General features: G+C 44.9%; 1 protein-coding gene across 1 annotated transcript in view; it reads left to right on the forward strand.

Annotated features, from left to right (window-relative positions):
• APBB3 (amyloid beta precursor protein binding family B member 3) overlaps window positions 1–22717 on the forward strand; it is a 250568-nt gene that overhangs the window by 217929 nt on the left and 9922 nt on the right. Inside the window, exon 12 of the mRNA XM_086931390.1 lies at window positions 21485–21670. Within this exon, the coding sequence (XP_086787516.1) occupies window positions 21485–21670 (186 nt within the window). The remainder of the gene's footprint in view (window positions 1–21484; window positions 21671–22717) is intronic.

The raw sequence follows: 22717 nt of genomic DNA on the forward strand, positions 1-22717 counted from the left end.
TCCTAACCACATACCCTCTAGGATCCTGTCCCTCTTTTCCCTCTTCCACCCCCAAAAGTCTCACATTGTTCCTTCTTTGACGATTTTCAAAGCTTTCCAGCTTCCACTGGAGGTCTTCCACCACTTTTTCTTGATCCGTCTTAAAAGTCTGCCAATCAGTCACTTCGTCTTCCACCCTACTAGTCCTCTCTTCCACTTGTAACACTCTTTCCTCGACCTCTTCCTGCTTTCTGCTTACTTTCCTTAATGATAGTTGCAGCTTTTTCGTGTCTCTTTTCGCCCTTCTGCTCTCAGTCCTTGCCTCCTTTTGCATCTGCTTCAGGGTTCCAAACAACATTTCTAAGGTTACCCTTTGGTTATCCTGCTTTCCCTCCTTTTCCCCTCTTTCCTGCTCACTTTCTTTGTAGGTTTCTGAAGTAGCGGCGTAGTCCCATGATAATTTCTTAGACATACTGCTTCTTGAGCCTCTTCCACTTCTTGTCTTTGCTCCCAAAGTACCCTTTTTCTTTTTTGTACCTAATTCACTGGGACAGTTGCTAATGTCTGAGTTGGGAGTAGATTCGGACCCACTTTCCCCCTCCTCTGTTTCCAACTCACTTAGTTCTGATGAGTCTGTTCCCTCATTAACCGAAAAAAACTCTGGTGAGCCTCCCCTCGCACTTCTGTCAAGGCTTTTATTATTTCTCCCTGAGTCTTGAACCAGACAGAGCCCGTGCTGTGACCCCTGCTGCTCCGTTAGACTCTGCGTGCTGCCCCAGCTTGCTTCAGTAGTCTTCAGGCGATTATCAGGCAGTTCCGCCTCTACTGCCAAAAGAGCGTCTAGCATTAGCTCGTTATTTATATTTATAGTTATAGTTTGTTTAGGGGCATTACTATTGTCAATGTTACTGACCGGTTCGTATTCCACTGTTGTACCCGCCGCTGACTCCGTCTGCTCACCTCTCACGGCATCTGGAGCTTCTGGTTGCTGCTCCGCGTTCTCCATACCGCCTCCAACGCTGGTTCTCTGTTGCCTAGCAGCCGAGGCTTCGCTGCCGCTGCCTGCGTCCTCGCGGTCTGCGGCGTCTGCTTCCGCGTTTGTCTCTTTCTGCTCGCCGGTAACTGTCGGCTGCTGTCCCTTCTGCCGCTGTGTGTCTGCGGGGAGCTCTATGCGGGGGATCGCCAGAGGGATCTTCGTAGTAAACGACTCAGGTAAAGTCGCTTGCCTCTTCTGGTCCCTTCCAATTCCATGCGCTGCATGCGCTCGCTGGGGCTTCCCGTCTGGTGCGTTCTCTTTTACCAATTTGTGCAGTGCTGATCGGGTCTCAGGTCCCGCTTCTACTTTCTTCTCCTGCTGCTTTACTGGCGTAATCTTCATATTACGGCTCGGTAGATCCAACGCTTTCCTTGCAGGGGCTGTCTTTGGGATAGCCCCCTCTCTCATAGCGGCGCCTGAAGATTTACTCGATCCTGGTGCTGCAGGTTTATCTTTATCCGCTTTCAATCTTTGGGACATCTTTGGGAATACTTTCATGCCGTTTAGAAAACCTCTCCAACAGCTAAGCCAGTCTGTCAGTTTCCTCTTTACTACTATTACAGGGGATTCCCACGATCCCCTCAACCAGACCGGGATAAGTACATCAGCTGTATCCAGGGAAGTACGGTCAGTCAGAAACCACATCCCTGGGGTCACCAATACTCCATCATCCTAGGAAGGGAGAGAGTATAGAGTGCGACTTCTCTCTACAGAGTCACGGCGGCCATCTTGCCTCCTCAGATGTACCTGTTCTGTGCTGCAGAACATCCTTAAGCACTGGCGTGCCACCAATGTCCCTACCACCATAGGCTGGCTCCACCGGATGTGGCATGTGCTAGGTATGGAGAAGCTGTCACTCACCGCAGCAGGGAAGGGGGACCAATTTGAGGAACTCTGGCAACCTTTTAGGGCTCTACTGCTGACTGAATTCACGGAGGTAACGTGTCCTAGATATCTCAGATTGTTGCGCCTGACGGCACCTATAGCTACAGACCCTTAGGTCCTCGAGGCATGAGATGCTCAGAAGTTGAACGAATGAGCAGTAGAGAGACTGTTGGAAGCTCTGGACTGGGTGGGGGGAGGGAGGAAGGGGGGGTTTGGAAGGGAGGGCGGGGCTAAGGGCGGGGGGAAGTTTTTCTTGTTTTTTTTTTAGTTCTAATATTTTCTTGGTTCAGTGAATTTTCGTCCCCGACAGGTTGGACATTGCTGTTATTACCAGTATAGCCTTGTACTTCATGCCTCCGCTGAGCATTACTACTCATACCTGGTGTAACCACACTGCTTATTGTACTACATTGCACTGTCTTCCAATAATAAAAAGATTTAAACCTAAAACACAAAACTAATTAGAAAATCCAAGTTCACAGTCCCCCATACTCATTCATACCTCTTCTCACTCGACATCCACATCACTTACACTCCAAACATACACACAATGCACCCCAAAACCAGGTTACATGCACAGATGAAACCCTAAGGGTGAGCAACTCAACCCTCTAATGCTGTGCTGTGAGCTGGGGTGTTTCACGCAGACTGGTCAACACGCTTTTCGATGGCCTATTTTGCTTTTCTTGCCATCTTCTTTAAGACCTGTTACTTCAAAGAATTGTAACTGGCTGGATGGCGGGGGAGAGCAATTATGCTTGTACTGTCTGTAGGCACGTATATAGATACATGTTGGTATGTCACCACTGTTGGTTTTCAGATTGCTGCTCGTGTGCTCTGGGTATAATCCCTATGCTGTTCTTAGCTATTCCTTAATGTTGTTCATTTGTCAACAAGGACTTCTCTTCCAAATGAACGATGCGGTAATGTGCTGTATCACGTACGGTTGGAAATGTCATACATTTCTCTAACACTTACGATGTTTTTAGTGTTTTCTCTTGTTTTGTCCTTCTTTTCTTATAGCACTTTCGTGTGGAAACTTGGAGAGGGGTTTTTCTTATCTATGCCTCTTTGCTCTACTGGGCTTACATCTCCAGTCGAGCAGCATGTCCAGCATTGAGTATTTTAATGACGTCTCTGTCAAGAGGGATATCACTCATTAGGAACGGTCTGAGAGAGCTCGGTCAGTTTAAACTTAAGTTACATTCCAAAGGACCATCTCAAGGAAGAGACAGACTTGTGTACCATAATTCAGATGCTCGTGGCTCCAGGGCAGTGGCATTGCAAGACATTTTGCTGCCCGTGGCGGTCCCTCTGTTTGCCAACGCGATGGACACTGGTAAGAGCGGGGGGAGAGGTCTGCCACCCTCAAAACTCGTGCTGCCTACTCCAGGCAAAACAGAAAACTTGTCCTCACATCAGACTTTTGTCCCAGTCCCTCTAACCACTCGTGATAGGCCTGCTGCTTCAAGTAGGACATCTCATCCTTGCACACTGACTATGGTCATTTAAAAAGCCATCTGGATCAAAACTCCATCCGCTACCTTTTCTTGCTTTCCCCAACCTCATCACCTCCACTCTTCACTGTAATAACTGTAGCCAAGGCCTCAGAGGGCCCTATTAGGATCTTGGTGGATAGAATACTCCATCACAAATGGGACGAATATTCCATCCGCCATATTACAAGTTCCAAAGGATAAAATGGAATTGTAATTAGGCGGACAGGATATCCGTCACGTTTATACTGGAGCAACCCTGTCCACCAAGTTTGTAATCAGGCCCAGAGAGTCTACCAATAAGCTTAAGTTTATGTTTTTAGTTTATGTGGAGTGCTTGAGATAGTTCTGTACAGACTGAGACAGGAGGTTCACTGCCTGTGCTCCTATTTTGAGTGCAAGTGACAGCTGCTTAGCTGTGCAGTTACTCAGGTAGGTTCCGAAGGCCGAGCTACAAGGTTTCACTCTACAGTGGTCATGCCAATATAGGATTCCTCTGGGAAAGTGGCATTCAGTGCTGGAATCACAGAACCTAGGTGAATAAATGCTGAAAGGAGACGTAGAAGAAGGTGCTGACAGTGTATTGAAAGTAGGGCAGTCATGGTATTGCCAGGAGCTACACTTTAATAATTTCTGGTGCTAGCACAATGCTGGCAACGTAAAATTACTGCGGGTGATCTGGCGGCAGGTATTACCAATCCAAAAAGTTTCTATTTCTTCTAGATGTGAATTCAGTCCTTATGCTGGGATCCATGCTCAGATTTGTGGTTTCACTGAAAACACCAGGAAAGTGACAGTTTAGCGGGTAATGTGGAAATATAACATATAACCAGACTGAAAACTTGTCAGTCTTGCAACAAAAGGAGACGCAATAACACACTCCCCCTCTTCCAGTGAGATCTCTTGCAGCTCTTCTGCTGCTCAAAATCGTCTTGCCATTTTCCCTCCAAAATTCCAAAGACCTAACAGCCACCAGTTTGCCGCCCAAGGTTTCAGAGTTGCCATTTTGGAGGACATGGTGGAGGCCAGCTCAGGAAAAGCATGGCATTGTATATTTTCAACACAGTAGTCCACATCAGGGAAAAAGAAAAATTGAAGCAATATGGATTCCCCTACTAAAGTTGCCATTAAGTAGAGCCAGGCCTTTGTTTTTTTTCTGCCCTGGACTGTGGATAAAACAATAGATTGAAATACCTCACCACATTATCTCCTTCAGTACCCTGCAGTTGGTAAGTTCCTATCATACTGTATGCATTGTGCGGCAATAGAGGGTAAGAGCATGTCTGTGAGAGCACAGTTGAGGATTTAGGTAGGCCAAGCCAACAGCACAATCCTGTCACAATAAAAGAGTGACGGTGGAATAATTACTGCACTGCCTAATCTTATCCTATATATTTTGCAAAGTATAAAACTGGTTTTATTTTGGTGGGTGCTGAAACCACTAAAGTTGTGAAGAGCAGTAAATGTCAAATGGGATAACTGTGAAAACACAATTGTGGTAACACTCCTGAAGATAAGTAAGCCAAGATACTACTAAGCACAAAGGAGTCGAGAGGGATACTAAATAGGGCACCCAAACAACAATATTACATACTACATCACATATAGGCATGCACCTTTAAGTGTCTGGAAGTGGGTATAGACCCTCGCTGCATGTAGAGGCTTCAAAACCTTATTGATGTTGATCCAGCAGAAGCGGCATGAAAATGTTATACTGTCACAATGTCAATCAATTAACCATGAACCAAACTACAATATAAATCTATTATAACCAAAGAGTTCGGGCCATAGAAACTCTGCAACCACTTACAAACTTATGAGGTGCTCTGATAGAATTTATTAGGAGCTAATGGGGACTCAGATAAATATAAATGGATGCATTATCCTCGTGTGTACCTATAATGAAGAAATTGCCTAACCAACATTAGTCTAGCAATAACATGTCAAATAAAGCATTCATAATAAGGACAAACTCAGTATATTTATCTAGGTACTTTTATCTAAACTTCAAATATGAATGGTTAATACACAAAATACATTAGAACATCAGTACTTTGGTTAATTCAATGAATACAGGTAATCTCACAATAAGATGCAAAATAGGTCAAATACATCATGAATCAATTACTGGTGTGAGGAGAGAAAGAGAGTAATAGAAAATGCATATTGCAATTTCAGAATGCAATTTGAGATTTCATACAACCCTATATCAATGAGCAAAGTCTGTGCACAGGCAACCCTTGAATCGGAAAGGTATAGCATGCGCAACATCATCAGAAGATAATGTGCAATGAGAGATAATCAGGATACTTCAGTTCAGGGAATCAAGGTTTGGACCAACAGCAGGTCACGTCCAGAAATGCAAAGGAAACAATCAGCCAGCCAGCAGCAGCAGCAATATCAGTTCTTGTAAAGACGGAAAGAGCAAGACCCCCTTCGTTTCCTTCCACAGACTAATTATCATCTTGGCTGCTAGGGGTTTTCCCGCTGGGTGCTAACATTTAATAAATCCCTTTATCCATGACAAGGTCAACTCGTCATAAGCACAGGGCAGGTAAAACCCATGACGAGTTGACCTTGTCATGAGCACTGAAGAGGTAAACCTCGAACTGTTTCAAAGTCAAAACCTCAAATGTATCTTCTTCACCGGCTTACACATTTCCATTGGTTAGGATTCATGGTGTGATTGTGACATGTTCATTCTCCGGTCCATGTCATCCAGAACACTGACAAACCACTTTGTTTCCTTTATACAACGTTAAACTACCTCGGAAATAGGAAGCACGTTGAAACTCGAAACACCAAGTACCTTGAACATCCGTGCGAGATTCCATGTTCATTTGCAACAAATGTGTCACTATCATTCATAGACAGAAATACTCTAACATAGAAAGAAACTTCAGCAATAGGGAAACAAACAAATCAGCATTTTAAATAAATAAATAAAGGACAACATACATTATTTGAGGCCTTTGTTTGTAAAAGGAAAAAATACACTTGTCAAGGATAATTCCAATGCTTACATAGGAAAAAAAAACACAAAATCATAATTTTAAAAGAATCGACATAGCATATTTACATGTAGACATTGTATCTATTTGCAATAATGTAAAGGAATACACAATCACTTTTCTAGCATGAAAATAAACACAACAAGAATCATTCTACTTTAAGCCACTTCTCATTATCAAATTTTATAACAATATTTGGCATTTACTTTTGCACCCTGTTCCTTAATATATTTGGTAAATCGCTCTCATAACATAAGTCAGCTCTCATTTCTCCAGCTTATTTCTCCTCTGCATTCTTTTCATCGCAGTTTTAAGAAACCGTGAATATTTAGATCACTTTTGCACATTTTACATTGTGCTTTTTCTGAAAACCTTTGCAGGTTTAGTTCATCACATGATTAGTACGTTTTAATAATTATTAGTTCACACTGGATGAGCAGACTCGATCAAGCAAGTTTATTCCCAAATAATCACGCTTTATTAATGCTCAACAACTGTACGCAAATGTAAGTGTGCTTTCTGCTACCGTCTATAAATCTATGGAACCATAGTGGTACACATCGAAAAATAAGAGCAGACTCCTCTTGGTATCTACCATTGGGTACACTGATATAGGTTGCCCAGTTTTCCTGGCTTCTTGTCATTGGTGTGTTCCTGAGTCTGCATGTGATTGGGAGAAGTTTATGGGGGCAGTCTGTGTCTGGAAGTGAACTGTCCCATGAAGATTTATCGTCAGTGTTATTGTTAAGATTGTTTACCATGTCTGTCCTCCCTGGAGTGCCCCTGCTGTAGAGTGTTTTCCTTGAGTGCCCCTTCCTGTGGAGTGTATTCCTTCAGTTTCCCCTCCTGTGGAGTGTATTCCTTTAGTGCCCCTTCCTGTGGAGTGTATTCCTTCACTGTGCCCTCCTGTGGAGTGTATTCCTTTAGTGCCCCTTCCTGTGGTGTGTATTCCTTTAGTGTTCTCTCCTGTGAGGTGTATTTCTTTAGTGCCCCTTCCTGTGGAGTGTATTCCTTTAGTGCCCCTTCCTGTGGTGTGTATTTCTTTAGTGCCCCTTTCTGTGGAGGGTATTCCTTCAGTGTCCCCTCCTGTGGAGTGTATTTGTTCAGTGCCCCCTCCTGTGGAGTGTTTCCCTTTAGTGCCCCTCCTGTGGAGTGTACCCCTGTAGTGCCCCTCCTGTGGAGTAAACCCCTTTAGTGACCTCTCCTGTGAGGTGTATCTCTTTAGTGTGCCCTCCTGTGGAGTGTATCCCTTTAGTGCCCCCTCCTGTGGAGTGTATTCCTTTAGTGTCCCCTCCTGTCGAGTGAATCCCTTTAGTGTCCTCTCCTGTGGAATGTATCCCTTTAGTGCCCCCTCCTGTGGAGTGTACCCCTTTAGTGACCTCTCCTGTGAGGTGTATCTCTTTAGTGTGCCCTCCTGTAGAGTGCATCCCTTTAGTGCCCCCTCCTGTGGAGTGTATTCCTTTAGTGTCCCCTCCTGTGGAGTGTATCCCTTTAGTGTCCCCTCCTGTGGAGTGTATCCCTTTAGTGCCCCCTCCTGTGGAGTTTACTCCTTTAGTTACCTCTCCTGTGAGGTGTATCTCTTCAATGTCCCCTCCTGTTGAGTATATCCCTTAGTGTCCTCTCCTGTGAGGTGTATCCCTTTAGTGCCCCCTCATGTGGAGTGTATCCCTTTAGTGTGTCTTCCTGGGGAATGTATCCCTTAAGTGTGCCTTCCTGTGGAGTGTATCCCTTTAGTGCCCCCTCATGTGGAATGTATTTGTTCAGTGCCCCCTCCTGTGGAGTGTATTCCTTTTCTGCTTTTTACTGTGTGGTGTATTCCTTTAGTGCCCCCTCCTGTGGAGTATATCCTTATAATGTCCCCTCCTGTGGAGTATATCCCTTTAGTGCCCCCTCCTGTAGAGCGTATCCCTTTAGTGTTACCTCCTGTGGAGTGTACCCCTTTAGTGACCTCTCCTGTGAGGTGTATCTCTTTAGTGTGCCCTCCTGTAGAGTGTATCCCTTTAGTGATCCCTCTTGTGGAGTGTACCCCTTTAGTGACCTCTGAGGTTTTGTAATTCTCGAGTCTGACTCCATTTTGTTCTGTGCCACCATTTTGTGTTGCCCTCACGTAGGCCTGTGAAGGTAGCCTGGCGAACAAAGTGGCATGGCCTTCTTAGTTCATGTATACATTAACTAGGTTTCTTTTTGACTCTGAAATGAACTGTAAGAAATTGACCTCTTCGCCTGACTGACCTCGCAAAGTCAATTTCTCTGATCGATCTTTGTCTGAGATTGCCGATCAATGTTCAGGACATCATTAACTTTTAGTTTCCTTGCACATGCCTTATCTTGTTCAGCATCTGTTACTGTTTCTTTTTTATGTTTCTTCATTACATGGGTTATGCTTTCAATTACAGGTTTGTCCGGCTTGTGGAGATTGAATTTGGGACATTCCTAATAATTAACTTTTGGGTTGGGATACTGTAAATTGAGTTTTTGTTATGTGATACTTTGTTTGAAAATGTACCTTATTGGCTAGAATTTTGTGCAGTGGGTGTACATTTATAATGTGACTATTGGGTATAAAAGGAGACGTTTCGCCTTAGTAAAATGAGCCGTCTCCTGAGAATTTACACCGTGATGTATTTCTAGAATCACTGTTACTAGCTGCAGCTAATAAACTTGGTCTCTGATGCCATCCAGAAGTATTCCGTGTTACTGTATACCAAGACAGGTGAACTCGAAGATCTTAGGCGTGCCCCTGACGCCGCTGGGTTAAACCCTGGTTCTTCAACTGGCGCCCAATGTGGGGCGACTTCAGCGGTACTGATCCAAGCCCGAAGATTGTGAGGAGCCCCGTGAGGAAATTCTGGAGGGCGGCCGTCACTTCATCGACCCCAGCATGTCGACATTAACCGAAGGCTTTTTTTCTGCGAGGCTTCCCCTTTCCGACTGCGAAGGACTGCTGCCCTGACTGTCGCCCTGTCTTGGGCCCTCTTGTTATGATTTGTAAGGCGAGACGTTAGACGGTCTTCTGGTGCCATGACAGACATTTTGGTTAAGTATAAGTGGGTCGCTCCCACGACTTTGTTTTGTGTCTTGGTTTTGATTCGGCCATTGCAATAGTCGAAGCCGAGGGGTTCGTATATTTGCGAGTGTATCATTTTTGATAACCCCTTGAAGTTTGAAGCAAGACTAGTGAGCTAAAAGATGACTTGTTTTAGCAAATTTAGGAAATGGTTTTGTTGTAGTTGTAATAGGGATTCCCGATTGGAGGACTCCGACTCGTGTCCGATACCTCCGGTTGGAACTCCAACTTATGAGCTCTATTCAAAGCATCTATTCTATTCAATGGTGTAGGTCCCATTACCTTTAATGAAGTATGGGTCCATTATACAAGGAAAGATAGTGTTTTACGATGGCCCCAATATGGTAGTTTTGAATCAGATGTTTTAGATAACCTAGAAGTTGCGCTATTTAAGAAGAAAGCCCGGCTGGCGATGTTTGACTCTTTCCGCCTTTGGCGTAAGGAAGCCAAACAGCGAGAAATTAAGCAAGCTAAAAGAGATAGGAAGGAAAGGAATATATCGGTAATGCAAGCTGCTAGGCAGTTTAGGGAAGATGAAGAAGATCGTGCGATTGAAGAGTCAGATTGACAACATTGCATGGCCATTGACAAATGTTACCCGGCTTTGCCATCCCCCCTTTCAAATGTGACTGAAGACCCTGAAAAGGATCCTTTGATGTCACATTTACTGAGATTACCACCCCCTTATGTTCACCTCCGTTATCTCCAGTTGTTGAACCCCTTGTTGTCGTTCAACCCCTGTTGTTGTTCAGCCACCCGTTGCTTCACAGGTGGTTCTTCCTCCCCCGGCGCAGCCCCCTCCAGGGCCGCCAGCCTTGCCACCAGCCTTGCCTCAAACTCCTTTGCCTTACACTCCTTTATCTTTGACTTCTCTTATTTCTGTCCCTACGTCTCTGGCGCTTCAAAACACTTTGTCTCCTGTCCTCATGTCAACTTCTTCTCCTTCTGCTCGGCAACGAATGACTGAGACTGTCACTAGTCTTTTCTCTCCTTTCTTTGGGTCACTGTATATGACCACTGTTTCTGAACGGAGACGTAGTCAGCTCCCTGGTCCCGAAGAGCGGGCAATGTTAGATCTCCTTGCTCGTAGATGGGTTTCGAATACCTCCAAGTACAGTCCACAAGTGGTTATGGATATCTTCCTACAGTGGGAGGCACCAAAACAAAGGTATGTTTTTGATGTCATGTGTACCTTCCTTCGTCATGAGAGGGAAGATAATGAGTTGGGTTCAATTCCACTGGAATTGCTTAATGTTCAGTCTGAATTTGCTAAAAGGACGATAGTGGGTTCCGATGTTGAGGAAGCGGTAGAGACACTACTCACTTTTAGGTCTAGACTTCCACCTCAGTCATTGTTCCAACCTGACCCTTCTGTTAGGAGAAAAGTGAAGCAGTATCCTATGAGAGAGGTTCCCCCTGTATGGAGAGAGGCAGTTGTGGCTGATGCCGCTCATGGTATTGCGGCTGCACCGGCTCATTTTCAGCGAGTGTGGGTGCATGTCCCTTGGAAGAGAGCTGAGGTCCTGGCTCTTAAGCAGACCTTGCCTGACCCCCGTAAAAATCCTGCTGGTTATTACAAGGAGTTGTCTCAGACAGTTTATGCGTGTGTTATGAATTTAGCTGACATAGATATGTTAATGGGTAATGTAGTTCCTCAACCCTTGTGGGCGAAGATCCGTCACGAGGATAACGCGCCAGAGTTAGGAGATACGTGGGTTATTATTACTACTGCAGATGGTCGGCAGGTAGGAGGTGCCAAACCTGAACCCTTAGTTGCAGAACTACCTAGTAGGATTATTAATTTAATGAAAACTATGATGCCTCCTCTGCGGGTGAATTGGGACAAGTTAGCAGCATGCAAACAAAAGAAAGACGAGAGTGTGTCTGATTTCTTCACTAGGTTTGAGGAAACATTCATTGATCATAGTGGTCAGGACATGAGTACAGAAGGTGGTCAGAGGTTGTTTGTAGATAAGTTTGTTTTTAATGTACTTCCTGAACTTTCTAATAAGTTAAAGGACTCTGAGAGTTCATGGGCTGTTTCTTCTTCGGCCCAGACATTGGCTACTGCACAATACTATGAGAATAGAGATAAAGATGAGAAGGATAAAGTAGAGAAGAAGACTAGAAAATTAAAAACGAAAGTTCTTCTGCAGCAGGCTTATCCGCCTCGCCCTAATCAGCGTCAGTTTCAGCAACCTTCCCAGTTTCAGCAACCCCCACAGTTTCAGAAACTGTTGCAGAAGTCTGAGTCTTTTGCTTCGCGACTCCCGCTAGGCCCTAATCAGTGTGCTTATTGTAAAGAAAAAGGTCACTTCAAGAATAGTTGCCCGATCTTGCTACAGTGTGCGAATGGTATGTCTGGTCTGAGAGGTCGTGTTGGTTTCCAACAAGTACCTAGGGGTTGGGGACGTGGTACGTTTCCCCAGAATGAATGTTCCTTTTCCCCTCAGAATTCTATGAATTATTTTGACCAACAGAATGTTCCGTCCGTCCAGTTCGCTCAGTACTACACTGATGATTATTATGTTGGGAGTGATGGTTTTAATGATAGTTAGGACAGCCATGGACAAAGGGAGGGAGTAGTGTCAGTCCCAGTAGACCAGAGTGGACCTTATGTTGAATTGATTACATCAGATGTGGCAGAACCTTTTCTTTTGGATACTGGTGCAGCAAAGAGTTCTATCATGCACTCTAAACTCCCTGGCGCACCTTTGTCTGGCTTGACCAATGTTTCGGTAGGATTTTCTGCCGCCCCAGTTTGGAACCCGGTTTCTTGTCCTCTGCCCCTTTCTATTGATCCCTGTGAATTGGAGGCTCCCCTTATTCTAACGACTGGCTGTGGCACTGGCTGTGGCGAGAATCTGTTGGGTTTGGACTTGTTGAAAAGATTGCATGCGACATTACAAAGTGATTTCCCCGATGTATCTGTCTAAGGATCGCCTTCCACTGGAACTGCGTTCTCTCCCTGACACACTTTGAGCTACAGGTCCCAATGATGTTGGTCTCTTGCAGATTCCACCCTACGTTGTTACCCTTAAGTCGAATGCTAAATTACCTCGCATTTCTCAGTACACAATTTCCAGTGATGGCGAAAGAGCTCTTTTAGCGATTATCTATGATTTGTTTGAGAAAGGTGTGGTTGAAGAAACGAGAGGTAATGTGTGTAACAGTCCTGTTCTGCCTGTCCTTAATCGTACTGACTCTTCTCAGCCACCTGTGTATCGGTTTGTGATCGACCTTCGAGAGGTCAATGAGATTGTTGTGCCACAGTTTCCTGTTGTCCCGGACATTACTGCTTTATTGACTATGATCCCTGCCTCAACTGCTTGGTTTTCTGTTATTGATCTGAAGAACGCTTTCTTCAGTATTCCGATTGCTGAGGAAAGTAGGGATATTTTTGGCTTTTCTTTAGGAGGCCGCAGTTTCCAGTTTAAGTGCGCTCCTCAAGGTTATTGTGAGAGTCCCTCCATTTATAGTCAGGCTTTGAAAACTCAGCTTGATACTCTTGCATTGCCTTCTGGTGCTACTCTTATTCAGTATGTTGATGTTTGCTGTATCTGGGGGCCACGGGAAAGGCTCTCAATCGCCTCCAGGTGCTGCAAAATGCTGCCGCTCGCCTTATTCTGAGGCTTCCAAGAAGATCTTCCTCAAAGGCAGCACTCCAGGCCTTGCACTGGCTTCCTGTTAGGAGCAGGGTGGAATTCAGAGCCCTTGCCACGTGTCACCGCATTCTGGGTGGCAAAGCCCCTGCCCCGCTACAGAGTCTGGTCACCAGGTATGAGCCAACAAGGACTCTGCGCTCCTCCTGCACAGGTCTTCTAAAAATTCCAAAAATTAAGAAAGCGCGTATGGGGGGAAGGTCGTTCAGATATCTGGTAGCGAAGCAGTGGAATGACCTTCCGTCAGAGTTACCCTTGGAGTCCTCAGAATGCATGTTTAGAACAAAACTTAAGACTCACTTATTCAGACGGTAGACGGTTGTGCTGGCTGCTTGGACTACTTACCCCGCTTTTCATAGCGCGGGGACACGCCTGTAGGCGTACACCAGGCGCTTTACAAATTTCCCTAATACTAATAATAATAATCTGTTGGTTGCTGCTGACGATGAAGAGATTTGTAAAGAAGTTACTCTTTCTTTGTTGCGACACCTGTCTGACCTTCATCATAAAGTGTCACCTTCGAAGTTGCAGTATTGCCGCCAAGATGTGACCTACTTAGGTCATCTCTTGTCAAAGGAGAGAAGACGATTGACCCCAGGGCGTATTCAAGCGATTGCCCAAATGACTGTGCCATGCACACAGAGAGAGGTGCGTGCCTTCTCAGGTATCACCTCGTATTGTAGACAGTGGATTCCAAATTTTTCTTTGCTAGCGAAACCTTTGTTGGCACTTACTCTTAAGGACACACCACACCCTCTTCCTTGGTCTGACGAATGTCAGAAGAGTTTTTCTGAATTGGGTGATGCATTGTGTTCTGCTCCGGTGTTGGGTACCCCCGACTACAGTAAACCTTTTACACTTTATGTACAGGAGAGAGAAGGTTGTGCGTTGTCAGTGTTGATGCAACAATTTGGAGACAAGCAGCGCCCATGTGTGTATTTTTCAGCTACTTTAGATCCGGTAGCTAGGGCGTTGCCTAGTTGTCTAAGAGCTACAGCGGCACCGTCTGTTTCTATCCGACAGTCTGCTGGTTTGGTATTGGATAATACATTGATTGTGATGGTCCCACATGCAGTGGATACCCTATTGAATAGAACGAAGACTCAACATCTTACCAGTGCGCGTTTGTCAGGTTATGAGTTGACGCTTTTGGCTAGCCATGTGCACAGCAAGCAGTGCAACACATTGAATCCAGCTACATTGTTGCTGATTTTTATAGAGATAGATGCTCAGGAACAGCATGACTGTTTTCTCCGGACAGAGGAGGAAACGAAGGGCAGAGTTGATCTGAAAGACACTCCTCCTTCGAATCCTGATCGTACCCTATGGGTAGATGGTTCGTGCTTTAAGCTTCCGAATGGAGAGACGACTGCAGCATATGCTGTCACAACTTTGCACATGATTGTTGAAACAGCACGTATTGCACAGAATTCAGCGCAAGCAGCAGAGTTGATAGCATTGACTAGAGCATGCGTGTTGTCAAAAGGAAAGGGAGTGAATGTTTATACGGATAGCCAACACAGTTTTGGTCGCTTGTGGAAAGAGAGAGGATTTCTTACTTCCCATGGTACGAAAATTCAGCATGGACGATTAGTGAGTGAACTTCTTGAATCACTTACTTTGCCGACCCAAATTGCGATAGTGAAGTGTAGTGCGCATAAGAAGGTTACGGATGATGTGGGTCGAGGGAATGTGTTTGCAGATGAAGTAGCGAGAGAAACGGCGAAAGATGTGACGAGTCGGATGTATCTTGCAGGTCCTGCCAGATGGGTTGTGGAAGGAGGAATGTGTGAAGATACAACAGAAAGTGTGAAGATGAGTCAGGCAGAAGCTACTGAGAAAGAATTGAGTATGTGGAGAGAGAGTATGGGAATGTTGGATTCAACAGGCTGTTAGGTTGAGTTGTCAGAGCACCAGCGATGGTTGTTGCCGGATGCATATGTGCTTCCGGTGGTTACTATGGCTCATGGGTTGGCTCACATAAGTTCAAAAGGGATATGTAAGTTGTTGGGTCCGGTATGGCAGAATGGTGGAATTTCTAGGTGTGCTGAGAATTTGGTTAAACACTGCATGATTTGCTTGATGCATAATCCTGGAAAGGGAACCCCAACTCCAGCGGGTCATTTTGCTCCACCAACGTATCCATTCGAGGTAGTGCAGATAGACTACATTCATATGGAAAGATGCAATAACTTGAAGTATGTCCTTGTGGTTGTTTGTGCCTTTTCCAGATGGATAGAGGCCTACCCCCTAAAGGATAATACTGCCTTGTCTACAGCCAAGGTTTTGCTAAAATAATTTTTTCCCAGATATGGCTTGCCGAGGATGGTATGGAGTGATAATGGAAGTGAATTTGTGGGTCAGATTTTGAAGAAAGGATGTGTGGGTCTGGGTATTAAACAGAAATTTCACGCTGCGAATCACCCCCAGTCAGCAGGCCTGGTCGAGTGCTATAATGGCACTCTGAAGCTGAAGTTGGCCAAGGTGCAAGCGAACTCTGGTCTTACATGGCCCGATGCCTTACCATTGGCACTTTTGTCCACGAGAACGACAGTACATTCTCACGTGGGACTTAGCCCATACGAGATTGTTTTGGGACGTCCGGCGAGTGTCTGGGGTGTGCCGAGGCCTAAGAAGTACAGTGATATCGAGTACCCTATGTTGGTTGACTACTTACATGATTTGACTGCTAAATTGCCTGTTCGTCAACAACAGGTCCATGACACTTTGCCTTCAGTTTCTGTAGACGCAGGCCACACGATTCAACCTGGCGACTGGATTCTAACTAGGAATTTCAAAGAACTTGGAACCAAGATGGACCTGTCCATACCAAGTCCTGTTATCAACTCGGACTGCTATTAAGGGTTCGGCAAGAAAAACTGGGTATATGGTACCCATTGCAAGAAGATACCTTTGCCCTTACCGTACGATAAGTGGGTCCGGGAAGGTGTTGCCGATTCCGAGAGTGAAAGGGTTCCGAGATTTGTACCTTTTAGCGATGCACTTCTGGAATGGACTCAGTCAGAACGTGCGGATGATGAAGTCTTGCAAGAAGCTGTGCCGCCGTGTTTGAGACTTAATACTACGCACCCAGAGACACTCTTTCAGGATCAAACTGTGCCTGGTAAAGAACGCTACAACTTAAGGTCTAAAAAAGGCAAATAAAATCTGAATTTTTTTTGTGAATTACACTCTTTCAGACAAGAGACTATTTTTCTTTTTCTTTTTCAAACCCCCATCCGGGTTCAGCTGCAGGGTCGCGGTATAAGACTTAAGGGGTGGCCCGCGTATTGACAAAAGGTCTACGGTTCTAGGGACGTCGAGGACGCCTGGACGCACACTTGAGTGAAGAAGGAAAATTGCCGTGAGCAGCACGTTAGAGGATGGAGTCTGTTGTAACTGAAAGAGATGTTGAGAGAATAGATCTTAAGACAAGATTTTGTACATTGATACATAGCAAATGTTTTATAATATTGTGCTTTTTGACGTTTTTAAGTATCACGTTAGCTTGAGTGGGTTGGACTGTCTATGCTACACAACAGACATCTGCACCCACCTCCCAACCTATGCTTTCTTTCACTGCTGTTTCTTTGCACCAGTTTTATACGTTGCCTGAACATGAACAGACAAGGAGATCAGAATTTGTCAACAACTCGTTCATACAGTTGTTGCATCAGCATCAGTTAGTAGTAAATACCACTAATTGTTGGGTTTGTGGTCTTATGCCTCATACGACAGATAAAGGTATTCCATATTTGGTTTGCCTTTTTCTTTTAATGGGTCTGTGTGGGATTTTCAGACCATGTTTATCTATGCAAATGAGGTACACCCCTTACGTACCCTTAAAGATAACTCGAGCAATAGTGCCTTGATAAGGGGAATAGTAGCTATGATCCGAGATATTGATGCACATAATGCTATCCCTAAGGATGAGGTGCAGGCTTACATTGGTTGGAACGTGACTGGATATAGTACCAGCTTGACAGAGAAGGTGAGACGAAAAAGGTCTCCCCCTATTTGGATTGTACCCCACCAAGGCCATTTTTGTTTGCAAGGTAATGGTCAGAATCCGAAAGCTCAGCTAGGTAAGAGTGTGTGTTCTCAAACCTATGTCTATTCAACTCGGACTTCTCCACCGTTTGTGCCAGCTAAAGGCACATATTTTGTTTGTCATGACAGAGCCTACACATGGTTGCCACCTGATTTTTCAGGAACGTGTTATGTGGCGTTTCTGCTTCCCCTTACATACACTACTGCTTCAGACTATCATAGAACGAGATATGGTAGAAGTGTCTTCAATCAGGAAGATACTGCAGCACACGAAGTAGGAGATTTCTTCAAGGGCTTCCTGCCCTTTTCGGGTCCTATGATCAATAGTAGTCATATTCGACAGCTTGTCCGCGTTGTTGAAGCTACTATTAATGAGACAGCAGGTGCTCCTAGTAATGTTACAGCTGAGCTTCAAGCGGACCTCCTTATGACTTTGCAGAACCGTATGGTATTCGACATCATACTTGTAGATCGAGGAGGAGTATGTAAATTGATTGGATCCAGTTGCTGTGTTTACATACCAGATAATGCCCCTACAGTGTACCAAGCTATCTCTAGGTTGTATAAAATCTCGGAGTCCATCCATGTAGACGAAGGAGACTGGTCATTGACGGGATGGTTTTGGGGACTGCTGTCCAAATGGGGATGGAAGACTCTGACATTCCTTGGTAGGGTTTTAACCATCATTTTCTCTTGTTGTCTTTGCATCCAGTGTGGTCCCGCTATTTGTAGTCTTTGTGCTACTATGTGTGTTCGGAGACCTGTCCCAAGAGAAGTAGAGAATAATAAGATGATGCTACAGCAACACCTTGATGACCTAATGAATATCGATATAGACCTAGATTCAGATTAACATGAGTCTTAGGTTACTGCCTACGTAATGGCAAAAGGAGGGTCTGAGGATTTGTAATTCTCGAGTCTGACTCCATTTTGTTCTGTGCCACCATTTTGTGTTGCCCTCAAGTAGGCCTGTGAAGGTAGCCTGGCGAACAAAGTGGCCTGGCCTTCTTTCTTCATGTATACATTAACTAGGTTTGTTTTTGACTCTGAAATGAACTGTAAGAAACTGACCTCTTCACCTGAAACTGACCTCGCAAAGTCAATTTCCCTGATCGATCTTTGTCTGAGTTTGCCAATCAATATTCAGGACATCGTTAACTTTTAGTTTCCTTGCACATGCCTTATCTTGTTCAGCATCTGTTACTGTTTCTTTTTTATGTTTCTTCATTACATGGGTTATGCTTTCAATTATAGGTTTGTCCGGCTTGTGGAGATTGAATTTGGGACATTCCTAATAATTAACTTTTGGGTTGGGATACTGTAAATTGAGTATTTGTTATGTGATACTTTGTTTGAAAATGTACCTTATTGGCTAGAATTTTGTGCAGTGGGTGTACATTTATAATGTGAATATTGGATATGAAAGGAGACGTCTCGCCTTAGTAAAATGAGCAGTCTCCTGAGAATTTACACAGTGATGTATTTCTAGGATCACTGTTAGTAGCTGCAGCTAATAAACTTGGTCTCTGATGCCATTCAGAAGTATTCCGTGTCTCTGTATACCAAGACAGGTGAACTTGAAGATCTTAGGCGTGCCCCTGACGCCGCTGGGTGAAACCCTGGTTCTTCACCTCTCCTGTGAGGTGTATCTCTTTAGTGTGCCCTCCTGTAGAGTGTATCCCTTCAGTGTTCCCTCCTGTGGAGTGTACCCCTTTAGTGACCTCTCCTGTGAGGTGTATCTCTTTAGTGTGCCCTCCTGTGGAGTGTATCCTTTTAGTGCCCCCCATGTGGAGTGTATGTCTTTAGTGCCCCCTCCTGTGGAGTGTATTCCTTTAGTGTCCGCTCCTGTAGAGTGTATCTCTTTAGTCTGTCCTCCTGTGGAGTGTATCCCTTTAGTGCCCCCTCATGTGGAGTGTATTCCTTTAGTGCCCCCTCCTGTAGAGTGTATTCCTTTAGTGCCCCCTCCTGTGGAGTGTACCCCTTTAGTGTACTCTCCTGTGAGGTGTATCTCTTCAGTGCTCCCTCCTGTGGAGTCTATCCCTTTAGTGCCCCCTCCTGTGGAGTGTTTTCCCTTAGTGCCCCCTCCTGTGGAGTGTACCCATTTAGTGTTCTCTCCTGTGAGGTGTATCTCTTCAGTGTACCCTCCTGTGGAATGTACCACTTTAGTGGCCCCTCCTGTGGATTATATCCCTTAGAACCCCCTCCTGTGGAGTGTACCCATTTAGTGTCTCCTCCTTTGGAGTAAACCCCTTTAATAACCTCTCCTGTGAGGTGTATCTCTTTAGTGTCTTCTCCCGTGGAGTATATTCCTTTAGTGCCCTCTCCTGTGGAGTGTACCCCTTTAGTGCCCCCTCCTGTGGAGTGTACCCCTTTAGTGTCCTCTCCTGTGAGGTGTATCTCTTTTGTGTCCCCTCCTGTGGAGTATATCCCTTTAGTGTGACCTCCTGTGGAGTGTATCCCTTTAGTGCCCGCTCCTGTGGAGTGTATTCCTTTAGTGTCCCCTCCTGTGTAGTGTATCCCTTTAGTGTCCCCTCCTGTGGAGTATATCCCTTTAGTGTCCTCTCCTGTGAGGTGTATCTCTTTAGTGGCCCCTCCTGTGGAATGTATTCCTTTAGTGTCCCCTCCTATGGAGTAAATCCCTTTAGTACCCCCTCCTGTGGAGTGTACCCCTTTAGTGTTCTCTCCTGTGAGGTGTATCTCTTTAGTGTGCCCTCCTGTGGAGTGTATTCCTTTAGTGCCCCCTTCTGTGGAGTGTATTTCTTTAGTGCCCCCTCCTGTGGAGTATATCCCATTAGTGTCCTCTCCTATGAGGTGTATCCCTTTAGTGCCCCCTCCTGTGGAGTATATCCCTTTAGTGTGCCCTCCTGTGGAGTGCATCCCTTTAGTGCCCCCTCCTGTGGAGTGTACCCCTTTAGTTTCCGCTCCTGCGAGGTGTATCTCTTTAGTGTCCCCTCCTGTGGAGGGTACCCCTTTAGTTTCCGCTCCTGTGAGGTGTATCTCTTTAGTGTGCCCTCCTGTGGAGTGTAGTCCTGGGTCTAAATTAAGGAAAGCCCAACATGTTTCACTGCCTGGGTTTTTTGCCAGAGTCGCATCTAGGTGTCAATAAATTATACCACTATATATGCTTTAATGCAGGGTCCAGTCCCATGTGGTGGGTTTGCTTTCTAGCAATTTCTATCCATTATGTTAAGGGTTGTCTATAAGGTCAATTGAAGCAAGTGAATAAGGGGTCATTGGGCACCATTATGTACTTCATCACTAGTTGTTTTTCTAGTCCAATTCCAAATAGAATACTGCTTTAATGGGAGAACTGACATTCAATTCAGTCTCTTCACAAAGGGCCAACTTCCCATCTTTATTCCTGTCACAACCAGAGACGGAAGATTTCCATGCACTGCTGCTGGTATGCCTCTGAGGCCCTCAAAGAACCCCCCACCTTCCTTTACCTTCCCTATTGTAGTTCATATGCTGCTGGCTGGGGCACCATAGTTTGTTAAATGTCAGTGACAGTGTTCAGCGATCATGTCCAGTTTGAAGTCTGGAAATACTGCATCTCCACTGTAAGAAGCAACTGCTCGCGTTGTTGTCTTACAGTAACAGAACTCGTCAGCTAAGACGTGGGCCTTAGAAAGTATTACCATATCTTGGATGGCCTCTGATTACATCACTCCTGTCTAGTCCCGGAGTGTATTTTTTTAAAAAAATTATTGTATTAGATGCGGATCCTTAGCTTAGCCTCTAAGTACCTGAATGCCCACCGGCCATGACTCTGGTAGAGCCGTGCCTTCCAGGCCCCTTTCTATTCTCCTATTTGGCATTAGCAGTAGCCCAACCATCCACATGGAGTTAACATCAGATTACTATCAGACTATTAAACCGGAACGAATTTCTAAATCATTTAATTAAGAACGTGTGAGGGCTGAATGACCTTAACCACATTTTAATCCAGCCTCTTGAGAGGAAAGGCATTGCTCAACCAGGCCAAAAACAACAGCAGGTAAATTGACTAGTAACTTGCAACTGAAAAGTATTTGTAAGTTGTCCCCTGGACATCTCCATTGTTTAACACTTTGGTTCGAGCTCTAGAGCTTTGAATTTGTGGTTTATATTTAAATGACTTTAATTTGTGGATGTCTTCAGGTTACTTTCAATTGGAGACTAGAACCCCCAGTGCAAAAGGGCTTCAGCATCTGTAGTAACTTGGACGTCCTGTGTGCAAAAATTGGAGGTGTATATGGTCTTTCAGGCAATTATCTATGTGTATTTTCCAATATTATTTTATATGTTATTTCATTTAGGGGGATGACGATGAAGATCTAATCTGGGACTGTCAAGTCCGCTATGTGACCTTTATTGGCGTTGGGAAGGACCCCCGAACTTTTGCATTGATTGTGGATGTGGGGAACCAGCGATTCCAGTGTGCGGTCTTCTGGTGCGAACCTGATGCAGGAAACATCTCTGAAGCTGTGCAGGCAGCTTGCATGGTGAGTATATCCTGTGGCAGATGTGAGTGGGAATTATCGATGAGCTAATTACAACCAAAAGTCCTGATATTTACAAGCCCCCCACCACTGGTAGACCAGTTGTGTCCTGGATAGGGTCCGCACTCGAACGCCTTTCACCCTTCTTTGATGTGTTTTTGAGACCTTTGGCGAAAAAAATGCCTACTTTCCTAGAGGATACAAAGGATGTGCTAAACCTCATCAAGGACATACCTTTTGACCAGGACAGGAGGATACTCATTAGCTTAGATGTTTAGTCACTATATACTAATATCCCATCCTTGAGGTGATAGACAGAATCCTAAATGAGATAGTGTGGGAACCAGTGACAGACCATGAGTTTTTCTTGATTTGGCACATCTAGCCTTAACTCAGAACTATTTTGAGTATGGGGGAGAATTCTTATAAGTGCATGGGACATCAATGGTGAGCACATTCGCTCCCAGCTTGGCATGTCTGTATGTGCACTCCTTCGAGTCTGAGTAAGTGCTTCATCCCTCTAACCCGTTTAGGGCACATATTAAGTTGTGGAAGCGCTACATAGATGGTATGCTGCTAATCTGGAAAGGGAGTAAGGAAGATTCCTTGTCATTCTCTCATTGGCTCAACACACTGAACCCCTTACTTAGATTCATCATTACTATAGGTGGATTGACATTGGCCTTCTTCGGCCTACAATTAAGTGCTGATGAGGGCCTTCTGGAAACAGAAGACAACTATAAAGAAACTAACAGGAACAACATACTCTGCTTTGAGATCCCTTAGTGAGAACCTCCCAGTGTGTCAGTTCTTATGTCTGAGACAAAATTGTTCAAATGCGAAGGACTAACAGGCCTATGCAAAGAGACTCACTGAGAAGCTGACAAAGATAGCAACCTCCACATATCATCAGAAAAGCTAATAAGAGAGCCCTAAATAACAAAAGGGAGCAATTGATATGTACTTTTGAAAGGACCTCTCAGGACAGATTGATCTGTGTGACATGTTTTCACCTCTTGTCTAATAAGTTGCTAAAAATCATAAACAAGA

This window comes from Lissotriton vulgaris, chromosome 7, assembly GCF_964263255.1.
Source record: "Lissotriton vulgaris chromosome 7, aLisVul1.2, whole genome shotgun sequence".
NCBI lineage: Eukaryota > Metazoa > Chordata > Amphibia > Caudata > Salamandridae > Lissotriton > Lissotriton vulgaris.